Source organism: Amblyomma maculatum, chromosome 4 (assembly GCF_055883805.1).
Source record: "Amblyomma maculatum isolate TAMU_Amacu chromosome 4, ASM5588380v1, whole genome shotgun sequence".
NCBI lineage: Eukaryota > Metazoa > Arthropoda > Arachnida > Ixodida > Ixodidae > Amblyomma > Amblyomma maculatum.
The window spans coordinates 20,372,135-20,393,244 of NC_139347.1; the positions used below are offsets into that span (position 1 = coordinate 20,372,135).

Here is a 21,110-nt window from a genome sequence, read left to right on the forward strand (position 1 = left end):
CCATCGAGACAGCAATAAATGGTGGCAACAACAACTCATTAGAAAGCCTTAACACACCTATAGCCTCTTCATATCTTCGTCATGCACTTCAGTGCCAGTTCTTCCATAGCAAGCTGGATAAATAAAAAAAAAAAAAAATGCTTTTAAATGTTCACTGCCTCCAGCTACTTTAAACGAATGCAGGCAGCCTGTGTCCGGCAAAAAAATTCCCTTCTGCCATACAACATCAAAATATTGAAGAAAAATGCGTGAATGCAATGCAGCATATTATGGTACATACCCTGACCAAGAGAAAAATATTTCCATGCTATGCTCAAGTTGCAGGCTGCTGTCTTGAGCAAGCTATGCTTTGCAAACAAGCTAAACTAAAAACCTCGAGGAGAGCTCAGAGAATTCAAATCTTGCTTACAGCAGTGGATTCAACTTTTAGGTACCTTAGGAACCTTCACATACTTAACTGTAGAAGAACGGCTGATTGGGCGAGTTGGTGAACCATGATGGACAGTAATGTAAATTGCGCAAAAAGACGAGACAAAGAGGAGAAGTGGACAACGACGGCGCAGACCGTCGTTGTCCACTTCTCCTCTTTGTCTCGTCTTTTTGCGCAATTTACATTACTGTCCAACATACTTAACTGCCTGCTCTTTGTAAACAAAAGAAAGCTTGCTTTAACATGGCTTCTTCTTATAACATGAGCAAAATCAGTCCAGCATCACCTGTCTGTCAACAAACGTCCCCAGTCATTGAGTCTGCTCGATGTTCATTACGAACTAACAACTGCATGCCTGAAATTTCAAGCTGAGGACCAGCAGACCAATGTCTAGAGGCAAAAGCAGGCCATTTTAGTTAAAAAGGCATGCATAAAGCTGTCGTACCACTAAAGCAGCATTGCAGCATGCTGCAGTACCGGTATCTCCTTCCAAACAGAGTTGGATCAGGTGGATGCCCTCCGCTCGACGCAACCAGCCTCCTGGGATGTACTGCCGCTGTTTACATTGCCAAAAGCCATGGGACGGTCAAAAAATGCAGAATCCTCTGCCCTTGTAGGTGCTGCAGCATGGCGTGACAGTGCACCACCACCAGTGCTGACGCTCCCCTCAGAGTCGGTAGGGAGCCTGTCACTCTGACTGAGCGGGTATTCGGGAGGCCTCAATGGTGCCCCCCCCCGCTCCTCTATGCCAGCGTATGCTGGCACATCATAGAAAGGTGTGCCGCAGAAGGCCACTTCTTCTGCAGAGCAGTGGTTGTCAGTGATCCTAGCCGCCTCGTCAAAGGCTGGCAAGAGGCATTGCGCTTCGCACTCGCTCAAGTCCTGCACGGAAGAAAAGCGCGGTGGTGGCGATTCACCCCGTGGCCACAGCTGGCATGGCCAGGACGGGTGGCTAGCAGCAACACCAGAGCCACGTGATGCCGCTGTCGCAGCAGTGTTCTCCGTGAAAGACGGAGCAGAGCCCAAGTGGTGCTCCTTGCTGTTGGTGGCAAGCTGTTCGGTGCTCTGGTAGGGCGGGGGCAGGTCCTGGGCGAGTGGCGAGTATTCGGGTGGCTTAGGAAGCTGCTGGATAAAGTGAAGCTTGGGCCGGCCGCCTGGGGTGCTACTGCTGCTATATGTGGCCACCACATAGCTGCCATGGGCACATGTCACCGTCCGTAGGTCGGCACCTGCCAGATGTGCGCAAGATGCGGGACCCCCTTCTCCAAAGCCCACCTGTCCACAAAAAGACAAGGGAAGAGGAAAGAGAAGAGAATGTCGGTGCCTGATTATACATGTTAAACATACAGACAAGCAGACCGATGTGGCAAGCTTCAAAGTGGGCAAGCCATGGAAGAGAGCACAGTTCTGGTGATAAGCTCTGAAGAGCCTCCCACCAAGGAAAGTAAGTAGAGAGCACAGCAAATACTGAACGTAAGACGCAAGCATACAGGGAGGTAGTGGCAGTGCATTGTAGCACTCTTCTTTGTCAGTCAGATCTAATGGCAGGAGCAATGAGGTCGATTGGCCCTTCCTCTAATTATACAGCACAGAACTTAAACTATGCAGCAGGCTATCATTTTTAGACATTTTCAGCCTTTTGTTTCGTTCATACTGTTTAGCTTCTTTCTTACCATGGGCAAAATTGACTATTTCAATAGTTCAGTCGAACCCGGTTATAGCGAAGCCACTTATAGCGAAATAACTGTTATAATGACGAAATTTCAATCTCCCACTCCCATTTTTGCCTTCTCAATATACATAATTTAGGTTCGGTTTCAAGGAATTAAATAAAAGGACGTTAGCACATATAGCAGAAAAATCTTGTACAAAATGAAAAATAATTTACCAATCGGAACATTTTTACGCCTTTCAGGCAAATTTTTGAACAAATTTGGCTGACAGCCACAAGCACAGCACTGTCTGCCCTCCCGCAAAGCAAAAGATTGCTTCACAGCACAGCTTGGTTCACCGCCCTCGTGTTGCACCATCCGAACAGAGTCAAGCAAACTGTGCGAGAGAGCAAAAAAAAAATATATATATATATATATATATATGTATATATATATATATATATATATATATTTTTTTTTTTTTTTTTTTTTTTTTTGACATCATGGAGAGCGGTCGACTTGGCCAATCGCAGTTCTTGAAATTGTTGCCTCTCAGTCCTCGGTGCAGGAAGAAATCACAGGTGTGCTGTGCTGCTCGGAAGTGTTGACTGTTTCCTCTGCTTGCATGGATCTTTGTATGTATTCATTCTCTTCAGTAACAAAATTCCCATAAAGAAAGGTGTTAGGCAAGGAGACACAATCTTTCCAGTACTATTCACAGCTTGCTTAGAGGAAGTATTCAAAGACTTGGAATGGAAGCAGTTAGGGATAAGGGTAGATGGAGAATACCTCAGTAATCTGCGATTTGCTGATGACATTGCCTTGCTAAGTAACTCGGGGGATGAACTGCAAATAATGACTGATGACCTAGACAGGAAAAGTAGAAAGGTAGGCTTGAAAATCAATATGCAGAAGACTAAGGTAATGTTCAACAGCCTCGGGAAGGAACAGCAGTTTACGTTAGGTAGCGAAGCACTGGAAGTAGTAGGCGAATATGTCTACTTAGGACAGGTAGTAATCGCAGATCCGGACCATGAAAAGGAAATAACAAGAAGAATAAGATTGGGATGGAGCGCATTCGGCAAGCACTCGCAGATTATGACTAGCAGTTTACCGGTATCGCTCAAGAGGAAAGTAAACAACAGTTGCATCTTACCTGCACTTACCTATGGGGCTGAAACGTGGAGGCTAACCAAGAGGGTTCTACTTAAGTTGAGGACAACCCAGAGGGTTATGTAACGAAAAATGGTAGGGGTAACATTAAGAGATAGGAAGCGTGCAGAGTGGGTCAGAGAAATAACTCAAGTTACTGACATTCTAGTAGAAATTAAGTAAAAGAAATGGGCATGGGCAGGACACGTAGTGTGAAGAGAGGACAACCAATGGTCGCTTAGGGTAACAAACTGGATTCCAAGGGAAGGAAAGCGTAGCAGGGGGCGGCAGAAAGTTAGGTGGGCGGATGAGGTTAAGAAGTTTGCAGAGGTCAAGTGGATGCAGCTAGCACAGAACCGGGTTAATTGGAGAAATATGAGAGAGGCCTTCGCCCTGCAGTGGGTATAGTCAGGCTGCTGCTGCTGCTTCTGCTGCTTCTGATGATGATGATGATTCTCTCGTATGCCTGCACTGACGCCATCACACCTTCCCGTCTTGTTCCACTTCTTACCTTTGATATAACGTGACCCTTAAGTTTACCGGGACAATATTTAGAGAAGAACCTACTGAGTTACCCCCTTTTATGACACCGACCATGACAGCCTCCCGTTGATCCTCAATTTCTCGGTTCTGCAGATTTTTGCAAGCCTCAGCACCCTTACGGGAAAGAGAAAAATGTCTTTGAAGATGAAATATGCCTTTGTGAACAGAGTGCGCTGAAACATGAAGTGTGACATCCCACGGAAGTATAAAACTGCACAGATACTTTCAACAATAATCAAGAATGATAGCAAGATTAATGCTCTTTTCGAAGATAACACAGGCAGCGGGGACCAAAAGAGGATCCAACGTGGCACATACGGCGACATAGAAGCTGCACTTTATAAGTGGTTCATGGATTCACGATCTAAAAACGTCCCGCTCAAAAGACCCATCATACTGGTGAAGGCCAAGAACTTGAACTTCATTCCCAATCATGAAGACTCTTAGCCAGAGAATGGGTAGCTCGAGATTCAACAACTACAGTAAAGCTGCAGCCCATGGACCAGGGAGTTATCGCCAACTTTATGGTCCACTACCTATGCCGGCTGATGAAGCGCTTCTCGTTTGCACTACCGACAACGTGGCCAACATGAAGGTCCTTTTGGTCACTGCGATCTTGTTTGCAAGTGGAGCCTGGAGGGACGTGAAGTGCCTGGCCATTGCCTATTACATCAAGAAAGCCAGGTTCTCCCAAAGCTGCAGAACAGGCCCGTTGACTGCCGAGGGCGGAGTTGCCGCAGTTGACATCGCTGCAGCAGATGGTGCCGCCACAACAGCCAGCTTGGAGCAAGCCCTGGGGGTCGGCTAGCAGGTTGGACCTTGTGCCTCCAGGTCTGGGCTACACAGACTTCGCTTTCGCCGATGACGACCTTGTTTCGATGAAGGATTTCACCACTGACAAAGTTGCCCGGAGCGTCATGGAAGTTATCACTGTGGACAGCATCTCTGATAGCGGTTGCGACGACACTGGTTGTGCACCTGAGCCAGTGAACACTGCATTGGCCTGCTGCAGCAGATGACGCTCTAAGAATGCTGCTTGAAATTTCAGAGCAGAATTTCGGCTCGCACTTGAACGACGTGGAGGCAGCAAAACTAAGTACAGACTCATGAAACATGTTCCGGAAACACTAGACCACCTCTTCCAGCAGTGATAAATAAATTTGCCCATATTTGTGTCCATTTTCTTCCAGAGTCTGGGTATGTAACAAAACAGCAGATATATAGTGAAGTGATTTCCAATTCCCACCAACTTCATTACAACCAGGCTAGACTATTATTTGGAAAAATATGCTTGTTTGCACAAGTCACTGACATGCCTCACTCAAGGTATATCAAAATGTGTCACGATAGTTATGTTTTTCCGTTTTCATGTGATATAAAAATTAGGCTAAAAAATTAAACAAGGTTTCAGAAATAATTCTTACATTCAGGTTTTTTCAAAAGAAGAGATAAGGAGCCAAAAGCACGGTGAAATATGTGAAAGTAAACAAATAAAAAAATCTCCAAATAAACTAATTGCTGCTCAAACTGTGAGCTATTACAATAAAAAAAATTATAGTTCCAGCAATAAGTGCTTCTGTTGTGGCCTCAAACTTTGATATCTGTTCTCAACAGTCAGCCATCAAAGTGAAATTCTCTTCTGTTTGCTTGATCAGTTCTTGGTACCAGTCTCAATGGTCAACCCAACATGTCTCTAAATAAATATCTGTCTGTTCATGGCTGAAACCCAGAAGAACAAGAACAAAGAACACTGAATATGTATGAAATAATCATAACATCCAAAAATTACACTGACTACAGAAACGAGGTTCACCTGCAAGCTCCTGATGAAGGACCTCATTAACTTAGCGAAGACTCATAGTCCAAATCAAAGTCAGGGCACCCTGAATCATCACTAGACCTTCTGCTGCCATTTACATCCAAAAATTCTGTCGAAGCACCAGCGAACTCCTTCAAAGTTCAAGCTTTTTGCTTCATTCCGATGCATGAACAAGAAGCCATGTTACTTTACAAAAGCCGCATAAGCAGACTGAAGATTTGCCTTTAATAAAGCGCCGTGTAATAAAAATTCAAGAACATATTCGAAACAAAAATTTAGCTCTTCAACAACTTGATAGAAGACTCCACTTGTCTGCATTTAGTACCTTTTTCAAATTTCGCAGCAAGCAAACTCATCTAATATTTGTGATGGATGGCCTATGAAAGAATTATATGGTACAACCTTATCACTGTAAAGCTTGTCAGACTGTTCACAAGGTTCGAATTTTTCTAATAAAAAATCATCCCATAAAGTTAGAGGATCACAAAAAAAAAATCATGTCATTCAGGATTTCAGATTAAGAAGGATCAAATTATTGAAGCTTTGCAGTATATGTGATTGTTCATGTCCGTGAAGCTATCGCAACCATGGGCACTTGGCAAAAGCGGCACCTCATTGACAGCAGTGACAACAAATCGTGAGGTGCAGCACAGGTACCCGCTCTGCCCCTGAAACAAAAGTGACTCACTCCTGCTGCAGTGATGGGGTGATGCAGTGGGCGGCACCACGGCAGGCAGCGGTGGTCAGTGCGGCCACTGACGAAAGGAAATGGGCTTGCCATGACAGCTCGTCGCATGTGTATGCGACAGATGGCAGCCACCATGACTGTGGCAACCAGGATGAAGACCACCGCACAGCTCACCACTGTGTACACCGACGACTGCAGGTATTCTACGCTGGCGCCGAGCCGCTGGTGCGGGGCACCTGTCAGCACACCCACCAGCGAGGTTGATGTGTTGGCTGTAAGTGTCGCATGGTGTTAAGAAAATGCAACCGAGCAAACTATATAGTGGCGAAAGCATGTTCACAATGAGGTACAGTCAGTCCCAGATATACTGAATTATTGTTTATATCAAACCACCAGAAAATCCCCTGGAAAATCCCATGCACAAGTATTGGCGACTTTCATAAACTGTAGGCAGTGCAGCAGCCAAGCTAAGATGGCGAGAGTAGGAAGGGCTCCAACTATGGTCAGTCTGGTTGCATTAAGTTTCCCTCGAATGTACATCAACAAACAATCCGTGAAAACGCCCCCTCCCTTAGCAACACATACTTAATGAGCAAATAAACCACATGGCGAAGTGGTAAGATGACATTCTTTATATACTAAGTAGGCACAATGTCTTCAAGCGTGAAACACTGCCGACTAAGCAGAGGGTACTTCCATCAGCAGGAACAAATGAAACAGCAGGATGAACATTGAACGTTAGTGAGTGCTTCCAAATGAATGGCCCCATCTTTTGCATCCCTCCTCTTTAGTTATTCTGTTTAATAAACTAGTCAGTGACGTAGTTTACTCCTTTTTGCACCAACTGCTGCTAACAATATTATTAATTGCAGAAATGGGTCACTCTACCACTCTACCAGAGGCATGTCTCCTTTGCTTTTGACGGGAACAATCTGGCTTCAGCTGGCCTGTGATTGCAAAGAAATGGGACATATGAGGGTTAATTTAATAACGTAGATGCTCTAATTTGCAGCAGTAGCCGTCGTGATTACCTCATCATTCTCATATTCAGGATGCACAGGGCACGTATGTCAAGGCTGCATTTCTGGCTTCTACCAATGGGTGTTCAAAGGTACAGCGAGTGCTGGGCTTGCGTGTGGGACTTTACCGCAGCAGTGGCCTAATGAATTGACAGAGTGCCTCAAGAGAGGAAGGTGCGAAATCCAATTCTTTTCACCACTGGGCACTCCCTATTTCCCAATGGGTACTACAGCTGTCCCCCAGCTCAGCTTATCAGGTGTGAAATGCTAGGAAAAAGGATTTTTTGCTAACCCCCTTTTAACAAACATTATGTGACAAAGTTCTCTCAATTTGCCATGTAGTAAAACACACCTGTGATCAGTCACTCACTAAAAGTGAGCATTTTGCACTTCACAAGGAACCTTACCTATGCTGGCCAGGTACTTCTTGCAGCAAGGAAGCAGATAAGTAACCCTGCAGTCTGGCTGCATCGCCGGGTCACAGCACAGCGAGCGGGGAAGACAGCGACCATCTTCACAGAGGACCTTGTCCTCACAAGGGTCAGGCCCTGGAAAGAAAGACCAATAGTTACAGAATGACTTAGCCTCCTCAATATGCAGTCAGGAGTCATCACAGACCTATGTCTTGTGTCCCCTCACGGCAGCTCGTCACTTATGTTGACACTTCAGCAATGCCATAAACATCTCAATTTTTCAAGCAGATACCCATTATATCTCAAAGTTACTTTTTCAGGTAACGGTAGACCACAAGTACTCTCAAAACAGGCACTGTTCTTTCAGTGCAAAACTTGATTCCAGATACTGCTACACCCAAAGCAGCACAGCTAAGCAGGCTGGTTTTTCTGCCATGTATTCTCAGGAAATACTCCACAAGTAAACCAGAATGATATGATAAATAAAGTAATTATTAGAAAACAATTGCACAACAATAAATGTGAAAAACATAGAAAAATGGCACAGCAGCTACAAAGTGGCATAGCTTCACACAGCCGTACGACGTTGCACACTTCTGGAATCCCATGTAATTCTTAAAAGAAGCATGTAAATGGTCCCATTTGCTATTTGTCATTGTTTTACAATAATTCTTACAAGAAGCATGCAAATGATCTCATTTGCTATTTGTCATTGTTTTACAACATTTCTTCCTCCATTTATTTAGTGATTAATATACTATTAATGCTCTTACATTTTGTATGCCCCACTCACACAATGCTCCTAACAAAGAGCCTGTGAGTTATTTGAATAAATAAATATCACAACCAATATAAGCCATCCCGAGATAGCGCTTCCCCATGTACTCTCGCGATAGTAAACTAACCTTCACAAATACTAATACACACTGAATCTCCAGCACAAAACTTGAACCATAAAAATGGTACAGTCTGCACATTCACAGTACATGCTTGCAGCTCAAGGAATTATTATACGAAGTTAAATAATCAAGTTTGCTGTCGCTCAAAAGAGCCTCTTTCTACTGGTGATGAATAACTGTTGCGCCTAGCAAAAATAAATGTATGATAAAGAACATGCACACAGTTGTAGAGAACAGAAATGATGGCAAAAACGAACATATATCTAGGTAATTTTATTTTTCTCACTAAAATATATCATGACCGCGGAGTAAGATATACAGGAGCACCGACTCTGCCCTTGGGAAAGGCGAAATTTTGCTACTTCGAAGAAAGCTTGGTGGCGGATCCGATAAATGGCACTAGGATTTATCACCGACGCTGTTGAAGCGTGTCGCCGCCGGGCCACCGCTATGGTGGTTCCGTGCTGCCGCCACGCCTGTCGTCTGCTTTCTGTCGCTTCACTTGCGTATAGCCTGCATCATCGCGGGATATATCCCTTGAAATTGCGTTTTCTGCATCTTCGAGCTGCACTAAAATGTCGTCTGTTGTCTGCCTCATCTCTGGCATATATCTCTTTCAGTCGCATTGCACTCACCTACTTCATACAGCTCACCTGCCGCGTCGCGCTGACTCTTTCCTATATGCAGATTCCCATGCAGACAGTGCGTTTCATCCCCCCCCCCCCCATCTATTTACATATTTTAAAAAAAAACAGTGTACAGTATACGCTCCTCCCACGTCTGCCGTGCTGTGTGCCGTACCGTCTGCGTACTGGTGATCTCGCTGCGTGGTTTATCGTCTACACGCCACAATCGACTCATTCTCAAGGGAATGCGCAGACAAAATAGAAACGACGCTGGCAGAGCTTTATCTTATTTATTTTAAAAAAAAAGATGCAGGTTAGCGTATGCGCAATGATGACCACAATTGCACAAACCGCACACGCACGCGGTCACCTGGATCGAGCTCGGGGGCATTTCGTTTGGCAACTCTGTCGAGAGGTGCCGCACCAATTTGTCTCTTGCTGCAAGGAGGATAGAGGAGGTGAAAATCATGACCAAAGCCGAGTCGGCGAGAAAAAGGGAGCAGATGGAGAGTACAGTACGAAGCTGAGCGTCTGATGAGGGCTCGGCATTCGTGTAGCAAAATCAGCCTACGCCGAATGCATTGCAGCACACCAGAGTTGGCGCTCCTGTCTTATTTTACTCCGTGATCGTGACCTTAAAAAGGTCAATGACCTACAAGATCAACCTTTGCTGAAGAAAATGTCCAGGGCTGAAGCTGTATTCCCAAATTGTTATCAGAAAATAAAAACCCTGGTGCGCTCCAAATGTGAGCTGGGAGTGAAAGTGGCATTCCAGTGCAGTGCTCAAAGCGAAACTACCAACTATTACTTAATGCATACAAAACGGTCCAGTATGAGGCTTTCTAGCAGTTTAGCTCTATTTAAACGCATGCCCAGAAAGGGAACTCGTAACCTTGTCTGTGAGAGGCTGCTTTAACAGTTTAACGATAGCAACAAATCATAGTGTTTCTCTTAATTATAAAAGGAAACTTCTGGAAGGATGCTTCAAACCTACCGCAGTGTTTTGGTGCCTCATCAGAGCTATCAGGGCAATCGACATGGCCATCACATGCATACCGCTTTGGGATGCAGTAGCCATTTCCACACACGAAGGACTGGTTGTAACATGGTGGTCGCCTGGCAGACAATCCTGCAGAAGAAAGCATAGCAGCAACAGTCACATGTTATGGCAGGAAAACAAGCCAAACAATGGTATACCACCAGAGTGAGACTATCAGCTAACTCTTCTTGTTATGAGGAGTTGGTATCAAGAGTGCATTTTGCTTTACTGGAACAAAGCCTCCAAACAAGCGACAATAGCACGAGTCGACATTCACAGAATACAAACACAACACTCACCGTGAGCTGAAACCAACACGTGGACTGTCCTGTTGAACACTCGGTTGACGGAGAGATCGTGATGGCGGGCAACGCATGTGTACCAGCCAGAGTCGGACTCTTCCAAGTGATAAATGGTTACAGTCTTTTCATTAAAGTGCGCCTCTTCGATCTTGATTCGATTCGCTTGGCGCATCTTGTCTTGCGGGATCACCCATGTTATACGATACCTAGAAACCGAAGCAAACAGCGCTCTTCAAGTTAAACGTCTGCTAGCCATTGCGAGTTTGGACAGCAATTAGCGACTTGGAAGATAGTCGACAAACCGAAGGATTAATGACAAGTATTTAGTGGCGCTTACCTTTCTTTAGAAGCGACTCTACAGGTGAGGTTCAGGTCATCCTCGACTCGCCGCGCTACTTTGCCAGACGGGACGGTTATGACAAGTTCTGTATCTGAAACGAAACAAATCGTGTTACTGCCGAAGAAACGAAGACTACAGATCAAGCTACCATAGGGACAGAGGTCGAGGGTCGAGCACTTACCATCAGACTCGGAGGACCCGTGTATTGCAGCAAAAAGAACCACAACTGCAAGCAATTGGCGAAAACTAGGGAGGATATCCATTTATATAAACGCATTAAGGCAGCATTCACAGGGACGCTCGGCTAGGCGATTACTCCAACTCCGAGCACGCAGAAGGACCCTTGTTCTGCTCTTTGGCATCCGCAAAGCGGCGTAAAGATCTTAATCTTCTACGCAATTAGGTGGGAGTAAACTTAATAGCGTTATACGACTACAACAAAACACACGCAACACTCAAAGTATAAACATTATCGTGTTGCCAACAGCTTCGCTTCTCGATTCTGCCAAAACAGGAAAGCACGGAAGCAGCTTTGTTTAGAGTAGCAGTCGAAATAATCATACACAGCACAAAAATACGTTTTTGGTAACTTCTGAAACAGCAAGTTATTTGTTGAAAATAAACATAAGGGTAATTTATTTAACTTTTTCTTAAGTGCATAAACACAAGGATCGTAACAAGAGAATAGTGATTTAGTCACGTGGCTCGAAACGCATGCGTGAAAGGCGGCTACGGGCTGCGTTCAGTTGGCGGTTAACTTTTGTTGCTAGTTTAGCGAGTGTTTCCGTGTTAGGTTTTATTAGATGCAACAACACACTACACTTTTCATAATCAAGGCCGGTCACGACTCCTTGTTCCCTAGAGATTCAAACTAGCAACAAAATCACTGCGCCGTCCCTGTTTGCCGCTTTGCGTAAGCACGGTCAGTGAATCGGCGCGAAGAGCGTGCGGAGTGTTTTTGATGTAACGCAGGTGAGCCAGGTGAGCTCTCGAAAAATGCCCCTTTTTAGCAAAGCTGCGTCACATTGACACCAGTGAATTTCTGTTTGACTGAAGTGAATCGGGTGAATGGAACGTATGTATGTATTGCCTGGCGTTATGAAATCTAACCTGGCTGGTTTCCCGGTTTCGCGCACCGGCTTGCGGTGAATTTTGTCATCGCTTGCCAGAAATCTCCCTTTGCACCCACTGCACTTTTTTATCCTTTGCAGTTGGTTTGTTTCAAACAATTCCCTGTCCCTTGAATTTAGGAAACGTAATAACGCAGATGCATGCAACCGCGCTGGACACAAGATAACACGGCATGACACAAGCGCTGACTTCATCTGAATTTTAATTATTTCTGGGAGACAGACAGCTCTTATACGTAAGGCTAGAATTTCAAGGTGCACTAACTCACCAAAAAAGAGTTCTAATTCCTTGTCCCGTTACTCACGCTGCAAGCTGCGCAAACGTGCGTGCACCGAGATATTTTGCTGCTGGTTGGTTGGTTGGTTTGTGGGGTTTAACGTCCTAAAGCGACTCAGGCTATGAGAGACGCCGTAGTGGAGGACTCCGGAAATTTCGACCACCGGGGTTCTTTGACGTGCACTGACATCGCACAGCACACGGGCGCCTTGCTTTCCGCCTCCACCGAAAGGCGGCCGCCGAGGCCGGGATTCGATCCCGCACCCTTAGGAACAGTAGTCGAGCGCCGCAACCACTGCGCCACCCCGGCGGGGCTATTTTGCTGCGTATCCCATCGTCAATATTTCACATCTCCACACTACCACGTGCTTCATTATTCGTAGTGTTGGTTAAACACCTTAAAACCTGATAACTATTGACATTGACAATGTTTGTATTTGCAGGACTTTATCTGACATGGATCAACCGTGGATGCGCCAGGACGATGAAGAGAGTGAAGATGAGAGCAGTAGTGTGGTACTGTCCCCTTTATTAATGAGTGCGAGTGGGCCCTAGATTTCCATCATTCTGACCATTAAAAACTTTTTGACAGGACTATGGACAAGCTGTGGATGGCATTTTGTTCCTTATCGATGCAACCGAGAACATGTTTGAAGATGCAGATGGCGATACTGCCTTCATGCAGTGCCTTCAGGTGGGAAGAGCTTCTGTCCTCAGCATTGTCTCTTACACATTAATGCAAACTAGTACTGGAAGCAAATGGCGATTTTAACATTCATGCACTTAACGTGCTTTGCATCACCATGCCTCCTTTAATTTTGGCACTCAACAATTGAAAATGAAAGTATGCAGCAGGTGTGGGAGCCCATAGAGTTTTGTTCCTTATTTTTATAACTTTCCATATAACTTTGCTGCATATTTTCTTTCCTCTTATTCGATTCTGTGATCTTAAATCTCAGGTTTTCGTTTAGTCAATGATTGATTTATTACACTAATTCAGTATCTGTAGTACATTTGCCAGTCCACACTGAACCCTGGCCAATTCCCCTTTGTGGGTATGGGCCATTTATCATGGTAGAAGAAGAAGATGTTTGTTTAATACCAGCTGTGTGCCTCTGCATAACCAAACCTTTTGAGTCATTTTATTTTACCTATTTTTATGACCTCTTTAGAAATCTCTTTTATTGAGTCGCTGCTGGAGACAGAAAAATGATGGTAGTCCATCATTGTTCCTTTTTGTATGTTACATCTATTTTATGATGTACACATAAATGCCTGCTCTAAAATGTGATTGTACGTCAACTTACACGGGCGGGGTGTTCTTTTTTTTTTTTTTTCTACTTTTACAGATTTGTGTTTTAAAAACTGAGTAATACGTCATTGTGGTCTCTGCAGGTGGATTGTACAGTAAGATAGATATTATGTAGGTATAATAGAAGTTCAACATTATGAATAATAAAATAAAGGTACCAACTTTTCTATTTTTTATTCAAATGGCAGTGTTATTGCAGAATTGAAGGCCATCAATATCAAATGTGAGCACCCTTTTTAAATTTTCTTATCGGTAGTTTGGTTCGAAATATTGTACTTCAGAAATGCACACTTCGAAGCTCATTGAGTTGGCTTTTCCACTTTGCATATTTTTAAATAGCATCGCTCTTATTTCTTGTGTATCAAATACAGGTGTTGTTTATATGTATCTGATGACTTTGGAGAAGCTAGCATGATTTTGGAGACAGTACTATGTAATCCCACTCAGTGAGCCTTCAGATACGCATTTTAGGCATTTGATATATCAAACTATGCCGCCAAATAGAAAATTTAAAAACTGAGTCCACCTTTGTTGTTGGTGGCCTCTAATCGTGCAGTATCATAATTCCTCTTAAAATTGGAAATTAGAAGTTGGTTTTGTGTAATCATTATGCTTTATCACAGGCATATTGTCTGCTTTGCTGTCCACTCTACTTGCACAGACTGCACCAACATATTTCTCGTAAGTTTTAATATAAGATTTCAGAAATCACCTGGTACACTGTTCAGCTTATTGTATGTTGTATGTATGGAATGACTTAAACCATACTGGGAAACGGGCAGTTTTAAGGCGAAAGCCTTTAATGCCTCATCGTTGTGGACAGAAGGATGTCAGCAGAGGTGTCATGCTTTCGAGAGCGAGGGTTAAAAATAAATTAATAAACCTTGTCTCCAGCGGGAATCGAACCTCCATTCCTTGAATCCTCAGCCCAGCGCTTTACCAACTGCACCACGCCCTGGATTGTGAAATGGTCTTCATAATTCCCCTTGTCTAACGTGGGGATGATAGCGGGATTCCGTGAGTGACTGATACTGCGCCTTTCCTTTCCTGTAAACGAATTATAGAATGCCAGTAAACTTTGATGTATTCAATGAAATGCTGGTTGTGTTGGACAAGGGGCGCGCGATGTACCGTCATGACAGTTCATGGCGTCACCAGGCAATTCATGCATATACGAAGCTGACCCCGCCGGGCATCCGATTCAAGCGTCCGTGCGGCGCCTTTCATTTGCCGCTTCCTAGAATGCCGCACCACACGGCAGACAGAAGAAGGAAGGAAGGAAGGTGGGAGTGAAAAAAGAAAGGGAGATAGAGGTGTCGTAGTGGTAGGCTATGATCCACCGCGCTATAATGGCTTTCGCTTCATTGCACTTTAGGGGTCCAAATTGCACTCTAGAATTTTTTGGTTGGGGTACTGAATAGTAGATCATATTTATGTCATCAAACAGGATATAGAAAAACCCGCACAACACAACTTGCGTTAATATGGGCCTTTCAGAGGCTGCAAAAAAAAAAATATTCGGAGGAAACAACTGCAGCCATAAAGGCTTTTCATATCCAAGATGCCAGAGAAGTGGACATAAATAATAATAATAATAATAATAATCAGCTAAGTTGAGTGGCAGCAGAACCTTGGCATGTTAAGAAATGCCGCACAAACTATGGCAAACAAATGTTGCAGCATACCTTACCGACCCTTCTGAACCAGTTGTACTGCTCCGAAAATATAGATTTATTCAATATTTCTTTGAAAGAATTGCCCCAAATGTTCATGTAGTATTGTACAGTACAAGTACAATGCACTGCATACTAAAAGTACGTCTCTTTCTTTGTGCCGACGATATTTTTTTTTTTCCTCACATCTTGTTTGATGTATTGTACTCCGCCGCCGTCAATGCTGCTCTGTAAGAGGAAGCCAGGACCTCTCAAGCTGTTTATACAGCTTTTTCCCTGGCTGTCCTCGCAACACCAGTTGCGGAAATAAACCTTCAACCTTCAACCTACTGCAGTGCAGAAAACTGTCCCAGCGACCTTTGATTTATCGAGCTTTGTGCCAGCTATGGCTACTGGTATTTTTCAGCATATTTATGGTCACAAGTTTTGCACAGCATTTGCAAGAGCCATTCATCCTAGTTTCCCAAAAGCACTAAAAATGCAAATCGAAAGGCGTTTGTAGTAGACGGATAAAATTTGTTTGTTGTTTTGTGTGCATATCTACAGAAACTATGCGGTCTGTTACGTTGGTAACAGTTAGATGCAAAGATAAATGCAGAATACAAGAGAGCCTCAGCCTCTCTAACAGTTCGAAGCTGCTTAGCATAGAGTGGGATGAATTACTGCGATATGTACTGTCGAGAGCAAAAGTAGCAGTATACCACACGGCAGCCACCAGAGATTCATGTATGATGGAGATATTATAAGAGCTGGAGCTGCCAGCAGTGCAAAATTGCTAACGTAATGGTTCTGCGCACATGGCTAGCTCTGGCTCTCGTCATATCGTGACATCGCAATGAAAACAACAACCATGGTGACTGAAGAAAAGATACACTCGCCAAGTATTGAAAAAATGGTTTAAAAATTTACGTTTCGGGATCCCTAGGGGTTTCACACATTCTTCATTGTGATCAAAGGACCCGTAGGGGGTTCTGAAACGTCATGCTTTAAACCATTTTTTCTGTACTTGGCGAGTGTACGTTTTCTTCAGCCACTATGTCTGCGCTTCGTCATACAGGATTCTGTCGAACACTTAACTATAAAACAACAGCCAAATTAAGAGAAAGCCTATGGAATTCTTCACGCTGCGCTGGCCGTTTGGCTGGAGAGGAGCACAGTGCATCAAAACAAGGCATGCAAATAAAAAAGGTATTCCGTTGGCTGTCTCGATCCCAGGCACTGTCGAGAGATGGCATGGTAATGCAGTTGCCTGGCTCTGCCAGCGGCTGCACAGTATTCTTTTGCTACCAACAATACAATGACTAAGAACATATGCAACTTAAGTGCAACGGCAAGCTCAAGAATGGCTCAAAAGTAATGATCAGCAGTTGAGTGTGGGGGCAACTGTTTGCGTTTAGCAGAGAGTAACTGAAAATGCCAGTTATGATGCACATCTTACTAGGCCAAATATTTGCAACAGGATAGTAAGAAGGGCTGGATTGCATTTGGCAGTTGCCCCTAAGTGGTGAAGAGCAACTTATCAAAATCTTTCTAAAGAAAAGTGTGCAAACTTTGTATCCTATTCCAGTATTGTTCATAAACTTAGAAGCTTGCAAAAAAGTTTATAAGTCAAGCTGGGGATAGCGCAGGAAGAGACGAAAAAAATAATTGGTGTAATGCTGAAGTATAAAAGAAGAACAGTGTGGACTATCTAGCAAATGTGAGCCAACAATGTTCTACTTGAAATTGAGTAGAGCGATTAAACTATGGCAAGGGTAGTGATATATAGAGCTGACATTTGCTCTATTGAAGTGTGCAGAAAATTGCTATTAAGGGCAACATACAGGTGTATGCAGAAACATGCTCAGGCAACTCGAGTGAATTACGCGGCTGCTGTGGCAGCTGCTATGGTGGGATAGTTTGAGGTCCTTGAAGGCACTATATTTTCAGTTGCACGTTCTCTTCTTTGTAGTGATGTGCAAGATGTTAGCGCATGGATCACTGCATGGTGTTCACCTATGACCACTAGAGAGTTTATAACTTAGTTCTTTACCTTGATTGTTTGAGTGTTATTTTCCCCAAACAAGTGATGGCTATGATGTCTGTGGTCAGTAAGTCATGTAAAGTATTCAGATACCATGATAAAATTACTATTTCATCAATTAAGTTCACTCAGTGCTAAAGCCATCCTGCTTGAAGAGCAGGAATCATGAGTGAAGAAGCAGCAGTTATTCAGTTTTTTCAAGCCTCATACAGCCTATACTGACAACCGGTGTCATAATCACAGCTTGGCTATTGAAACCTAAACCTAAACAAGTGGGAGAAGAAATTGAACTACTGTTCATTATTTAGCAGCTGCAGGCAAATACCACCTGATGACACATCTATAGAAATGCCTTACGCGTCATTACAGAGAACAAAAGATGCAACCAAATTTTTGTGTCTACACTCATTTAAAAAATAACTTTTTCCTGCAGTGAGGACACTTGGCTAAGAATGCTATCTGCAAAAATTTTGGGCTGTGAACCCATAACCAAACAACTTCATGTATAGATATCACACTTTCATATTATTTCAACACTCATAATGTTACCTCTGTTTCTAGTGTTTTGTTCTAGTGTAGAACTTGATACTTCATGGCTGATAATACTAGATGGCTAGCATTGCCTTGGTTTTGAGCAATACTTAAAGTGACAGGGATTTCAAACAAAGGAAGAAATGCACAGTGCATCTTCATGGGCAACCATTTCTAATTGTGTAAAGGTGGCTGGGAAACTTTGATTTGTGGGGTAATGGTATCTGTGCCCCCTCTTTTGCAGTATTCTAACCTACCAGGAGTTGTGCATATTTACATAATATTTTGAACAACTTTATATTAGCAGTAATGTTTATATCTTTGGCCATATTTTTCCATGTTGTTTTTAGTGTTGTTCTTTTTTTAATGTCATTTTGTTTTGTCCCAGGCTGCAAAGAGCACAATGCTGAACAAGATCACAAGCAGTCCAAAAGACCTTGTTGGTATAATACTTTTTGGCACGGTGGGTATCTGCCAGTACCTTTTTATTAGTACCCTTTTTTGTACAGAGAGTTTTCTTTTTGTAGAAGTCCTGTAGTGCCTTCTGGTGTTCCATTATGTGGCCATCATCATTCATTATGCCCGCAGTTTAGAGCATGTATAGAAGAGTGGGAAAGTGTCAAAGTAGGCCCGGCTAAATCGAGGGTGACTTTGCAAGTAATTTTTGGAATACAGAGCATAGTCCATCGCTATCAGTTTGATAAAGAAGTTAGCAAGATATAGAACTTAAATCTGAGCCTGGCATGACCATGAGTGCACTGGTATCATCGGACAGCAGACAATTCAGTAAGGATGGAGCCTGCATCTTATCATATGCCACTTGTGATTTTAGCCCCGTCTGCTTCATGCCATGTTTTTGCTCTAGGTGGCAGGTCTCAGTTGCAGAAAATAGATGTGGCAGCAGTGCGGTACTTCTTGGTGCATGTTCGCTTGCGCTCTTGAAACGAAGAGCAGAAGGATCTTCGTAGAGCTCTGCAGTGATAGCCAAAAGAAATAGGTCACAGTCACGCAAGGATTTTGGTTGCTGTATTTTCTGGTCTGCTAGTGGATAACCGCAGTCGTGGCCGAGTGGTTTGGGCGCCCGTCTCGGCTGCGGGAGGTGGTCATTTCGAAACCCGCCGCCGGACACCCACCAGTAAAATTGGGTACAAGTGTCTCCCGGCCTGGCGCCCGGCTCTTTCAGGGGTGTGCGTTTGGAAGAGGCTCTGCTGACCCTGCTGTTGTGCTCCCTCGGGAGCTTAGTTTCGAACAACCAAAAAAAAAAAAAAAAGGGGGGCCACATAATGGGCTGTTGCCGCGCAAGGCGGACTTATGGTTGTCCGATGGCGGAACGAATCACTGCCACATCGGCGCAACTATTTGGGCATATTTAACAACGCACTCCTAGGTTGTTATCTACTTTAGTTGCGTGCAGTAGGACAGTAGTCACATAAACTCCTTTCACTTCTTTTTATTGCAGCAGCAAGTGTATTAGCCTAGTTCCCCCAGTTTTGTTCTATTTTGTGTGCAAGCCCCACTCTAACCTAATTTTCACCCTTTGACAAAAGCCAACTTGGCAGCGAAATTTGAACCAGATGCGCTAACTTGGATCATGATGTGGTAGAGCATAAGTGAAGCCTCAATATAATAAATGTACATATGTATTACGAATTGCTGGCTATTTGGAACTCTTGATAAGTATTCTTGGTTGTAAGATGGGTGATTGGTACTTGGAGGTCCAGCAGCCAGTGCAGAAGACCCTCTAAGAAAAAAAATGAATCTAACAAAGCTTGGGCTCGCTCTCAGGTTGACTGCTAACCTTGGAAACAGCAACATTTCATTAAAGCCCATTGCTGTAGAAATTGGCTAAATCACATCACTACATGATAAACACATTTAATTTGCACTTTGTGTATCAAACGCTGTTGGCCCTGATGTATTGATCTCCCGAGCGTTTCGTGGTGCCCACTTGGATGCCAAGTGGCAGACTTCACTGCGCTACACAGGAGACTGATGATTGATTGTGCAACAAACATTTATTGCTCATCTGACACTCGTAAACACCGCCACCGAATATAGAGTGGCGTGGGAAGTTGTAGCCTTGCAGTAACTATCTAGCACTCATGTCGGATGTCGGTTGTCATGGACGTAGTGAAAATAGCTTTCACTCAAATGTACCATTTTTTTCACATGGTGGAACTGTAATGCAGGGAAGCCACCCTATGTGACAATTGGACCACTTCCATTGAGAGCTAGTGATGCTATACAGGGAAGCCAACCTAGCTGATACTCGTTTAGTTTTGTCTTTTTGCGGTCTCGCAAGCTGGCACGAGCCGCTTCGAAATGGAGCTAAAGCTTCATAAAAAGTACCCATTTATTTATTAAGCATCTCCTGAGTTGCTGCCTCTTTGGACATCAATATGCACTTCTCTTACACATGTTTTTGAGAAAAATTGAGCAAATTTGAACGGTATGAAACTATTTTTGTTATTTTTCTGTACTACAACGAGCTTTTATTTCCCTTCAGCCTCGAATCCACCAGGCTACTGTGGCTCTTTGTGTTTGTGCAGTGGAGGCGGTAATGATGCGGGTTTATCATTGTGCTAATCATTTTGACAACTAGCCAGTGCTGATCACTTGCTGCACCCTGAGTCTAGGTGGTTGTTGTAATTCTTCTCTTTTTCTTTGGTGCTGACAGGACAAAGACAGCAATCCCAATCGCTTCAAGAATGTATTTGTTCTTCAAGAACTCGAGAGTCCCGGAGCAGAAACTGTCCTCAAGCTGGAGAAATTGATTTCAGGTGCAAAGAATGGCAGGGTTTCTCTCCTTTCATTCTTTTTTAATGTCTCTGTGTGTGCCGAAACACTGAGAGGCGACGTCACGGTTGTATGAAAAAGGCATGTGGGCAGTTTGGCTTAGAATTAAGCATAAGGACATGGCTAGGGCAAGTATAAGTAAATATTGCATTCTATACGCATGAGCACAATAAAAAAAGCTGTGCGTGCTTAGGGAAGTTTTATGGTGCATAAGTAGCTAAGACTACCATGCACTACCTGAGGATTAAAAAGCTGGGTTAAGGAAGTGGCTTTTGAACTGCTATTTTCACTGGTGTCATATTTCACAAATACATATTGTGCTTAGTGATCATTGTTGAATCAGATGGCCATTGTTGAACGACTCTCAGCAGAGAAATTTTCCGTGTTAGTACACAAATTGTTCAAGGTGATAATATGGAAAACATTCTGTGCCCTGTCAAAAGTTG

At 43.7% G+C, this 21,110-nt stretch overlaps 2 protein-coding genes across 3 annotated transcripts in view; one reads left to right on the forward strand and one right to left on the reverse strand.

Annotated features, from left to right (window-relative positions):
- Positions 1 to 608: 608 nt before the first annotated feature.
- On the reverse strand, positions 609 to 11,452 carry LOC146190461 (uncharacterized). Its single transcript, XM_084600886.1, has 7 exons — positions 11,104 to 11,452; positions 10,920 to 11,013; positions 10,580 to 10,788; positions 10,236 to 10,370; positions 7,711 to 7,851; positions 6,285 to 6,556; positions 609 to 1,705 (listed from the first exon to the last, which is right to left on the reverse strand). The coding sequence occupies exons 1-7, from the start codon at positions 11,183 to 11,185 to the stop codon at positions 935 to 937; spliced, it is 1,704 nt and encodes a 567-aa protein (XP_084457012.1). The 5' UTR covers positions 11,186 to 11,452; the 3' UTR covers positions 609 to 934.
- A 175-nt stretch (positions 11,453 to 11,627) lies between these two features.
- The window catches only part of Irbp (Inverted repeat-binding protein), a 35,797-nt gene continuing 26,314 nt past the window's right edge, over positions 11,628 to 21,110 (forward strand). Inside the window, exons 1-5 of one of the 2 annotated variants that reach the window (XM_084600887.1) lie at positions 11,628 to 11,903; positions 12,773 to 12,845; positions 12,922 to 13,023; positions 18,257 to 18,331; positions 20,546 to 20,648. In XM_084600887.1, coding sequence (XP_084457013.1) covers positions 12,786 to 12,845; positions 12,922 to 13,023; positions 18,257 to 18,331; positions 20,546 to 20,648 — 340 coding nt within the window. In that variant the 5' untranslated portion in view covers positions 11,628 to 11,903; positions 12,773 to 12,785. The remainder of the gene's footprint in view (positions 11,904 to 12,772; positions 12,846 to 12,921; positions 13,024 to 18,256; positions 18,332 to 20,545; positions 20,649 to 21,110) is intronic. The other variant, XM_084600888.1, reaches the window with a different exon arrangement.

Bases quoted from the DNA above. Each gene is read 5' to 3' on its own strand.
- LOC146190461 (XM_084600886.1), bottom strand. From the start codon at position 11,185: ATGGATATCCTCCCTAGTTTTCGCCAATTGCTTGCAGTTGTGGTTCTT. The intron at 7,852-10,235 runs GTAGGTTTGAAG...CTTTCTTTCCAG, and splicing joins TGAGGCACCAAAACACTGCG to GGCCTGACCCTTGTGAGGAC. The intron at 6,557-7,710 runs GTAAGGTTCCTT...CGACACTTACAG, and splicing joins GAAGTACCTGGCCAGCATAG to CCAACACATCAACCTCGCTG.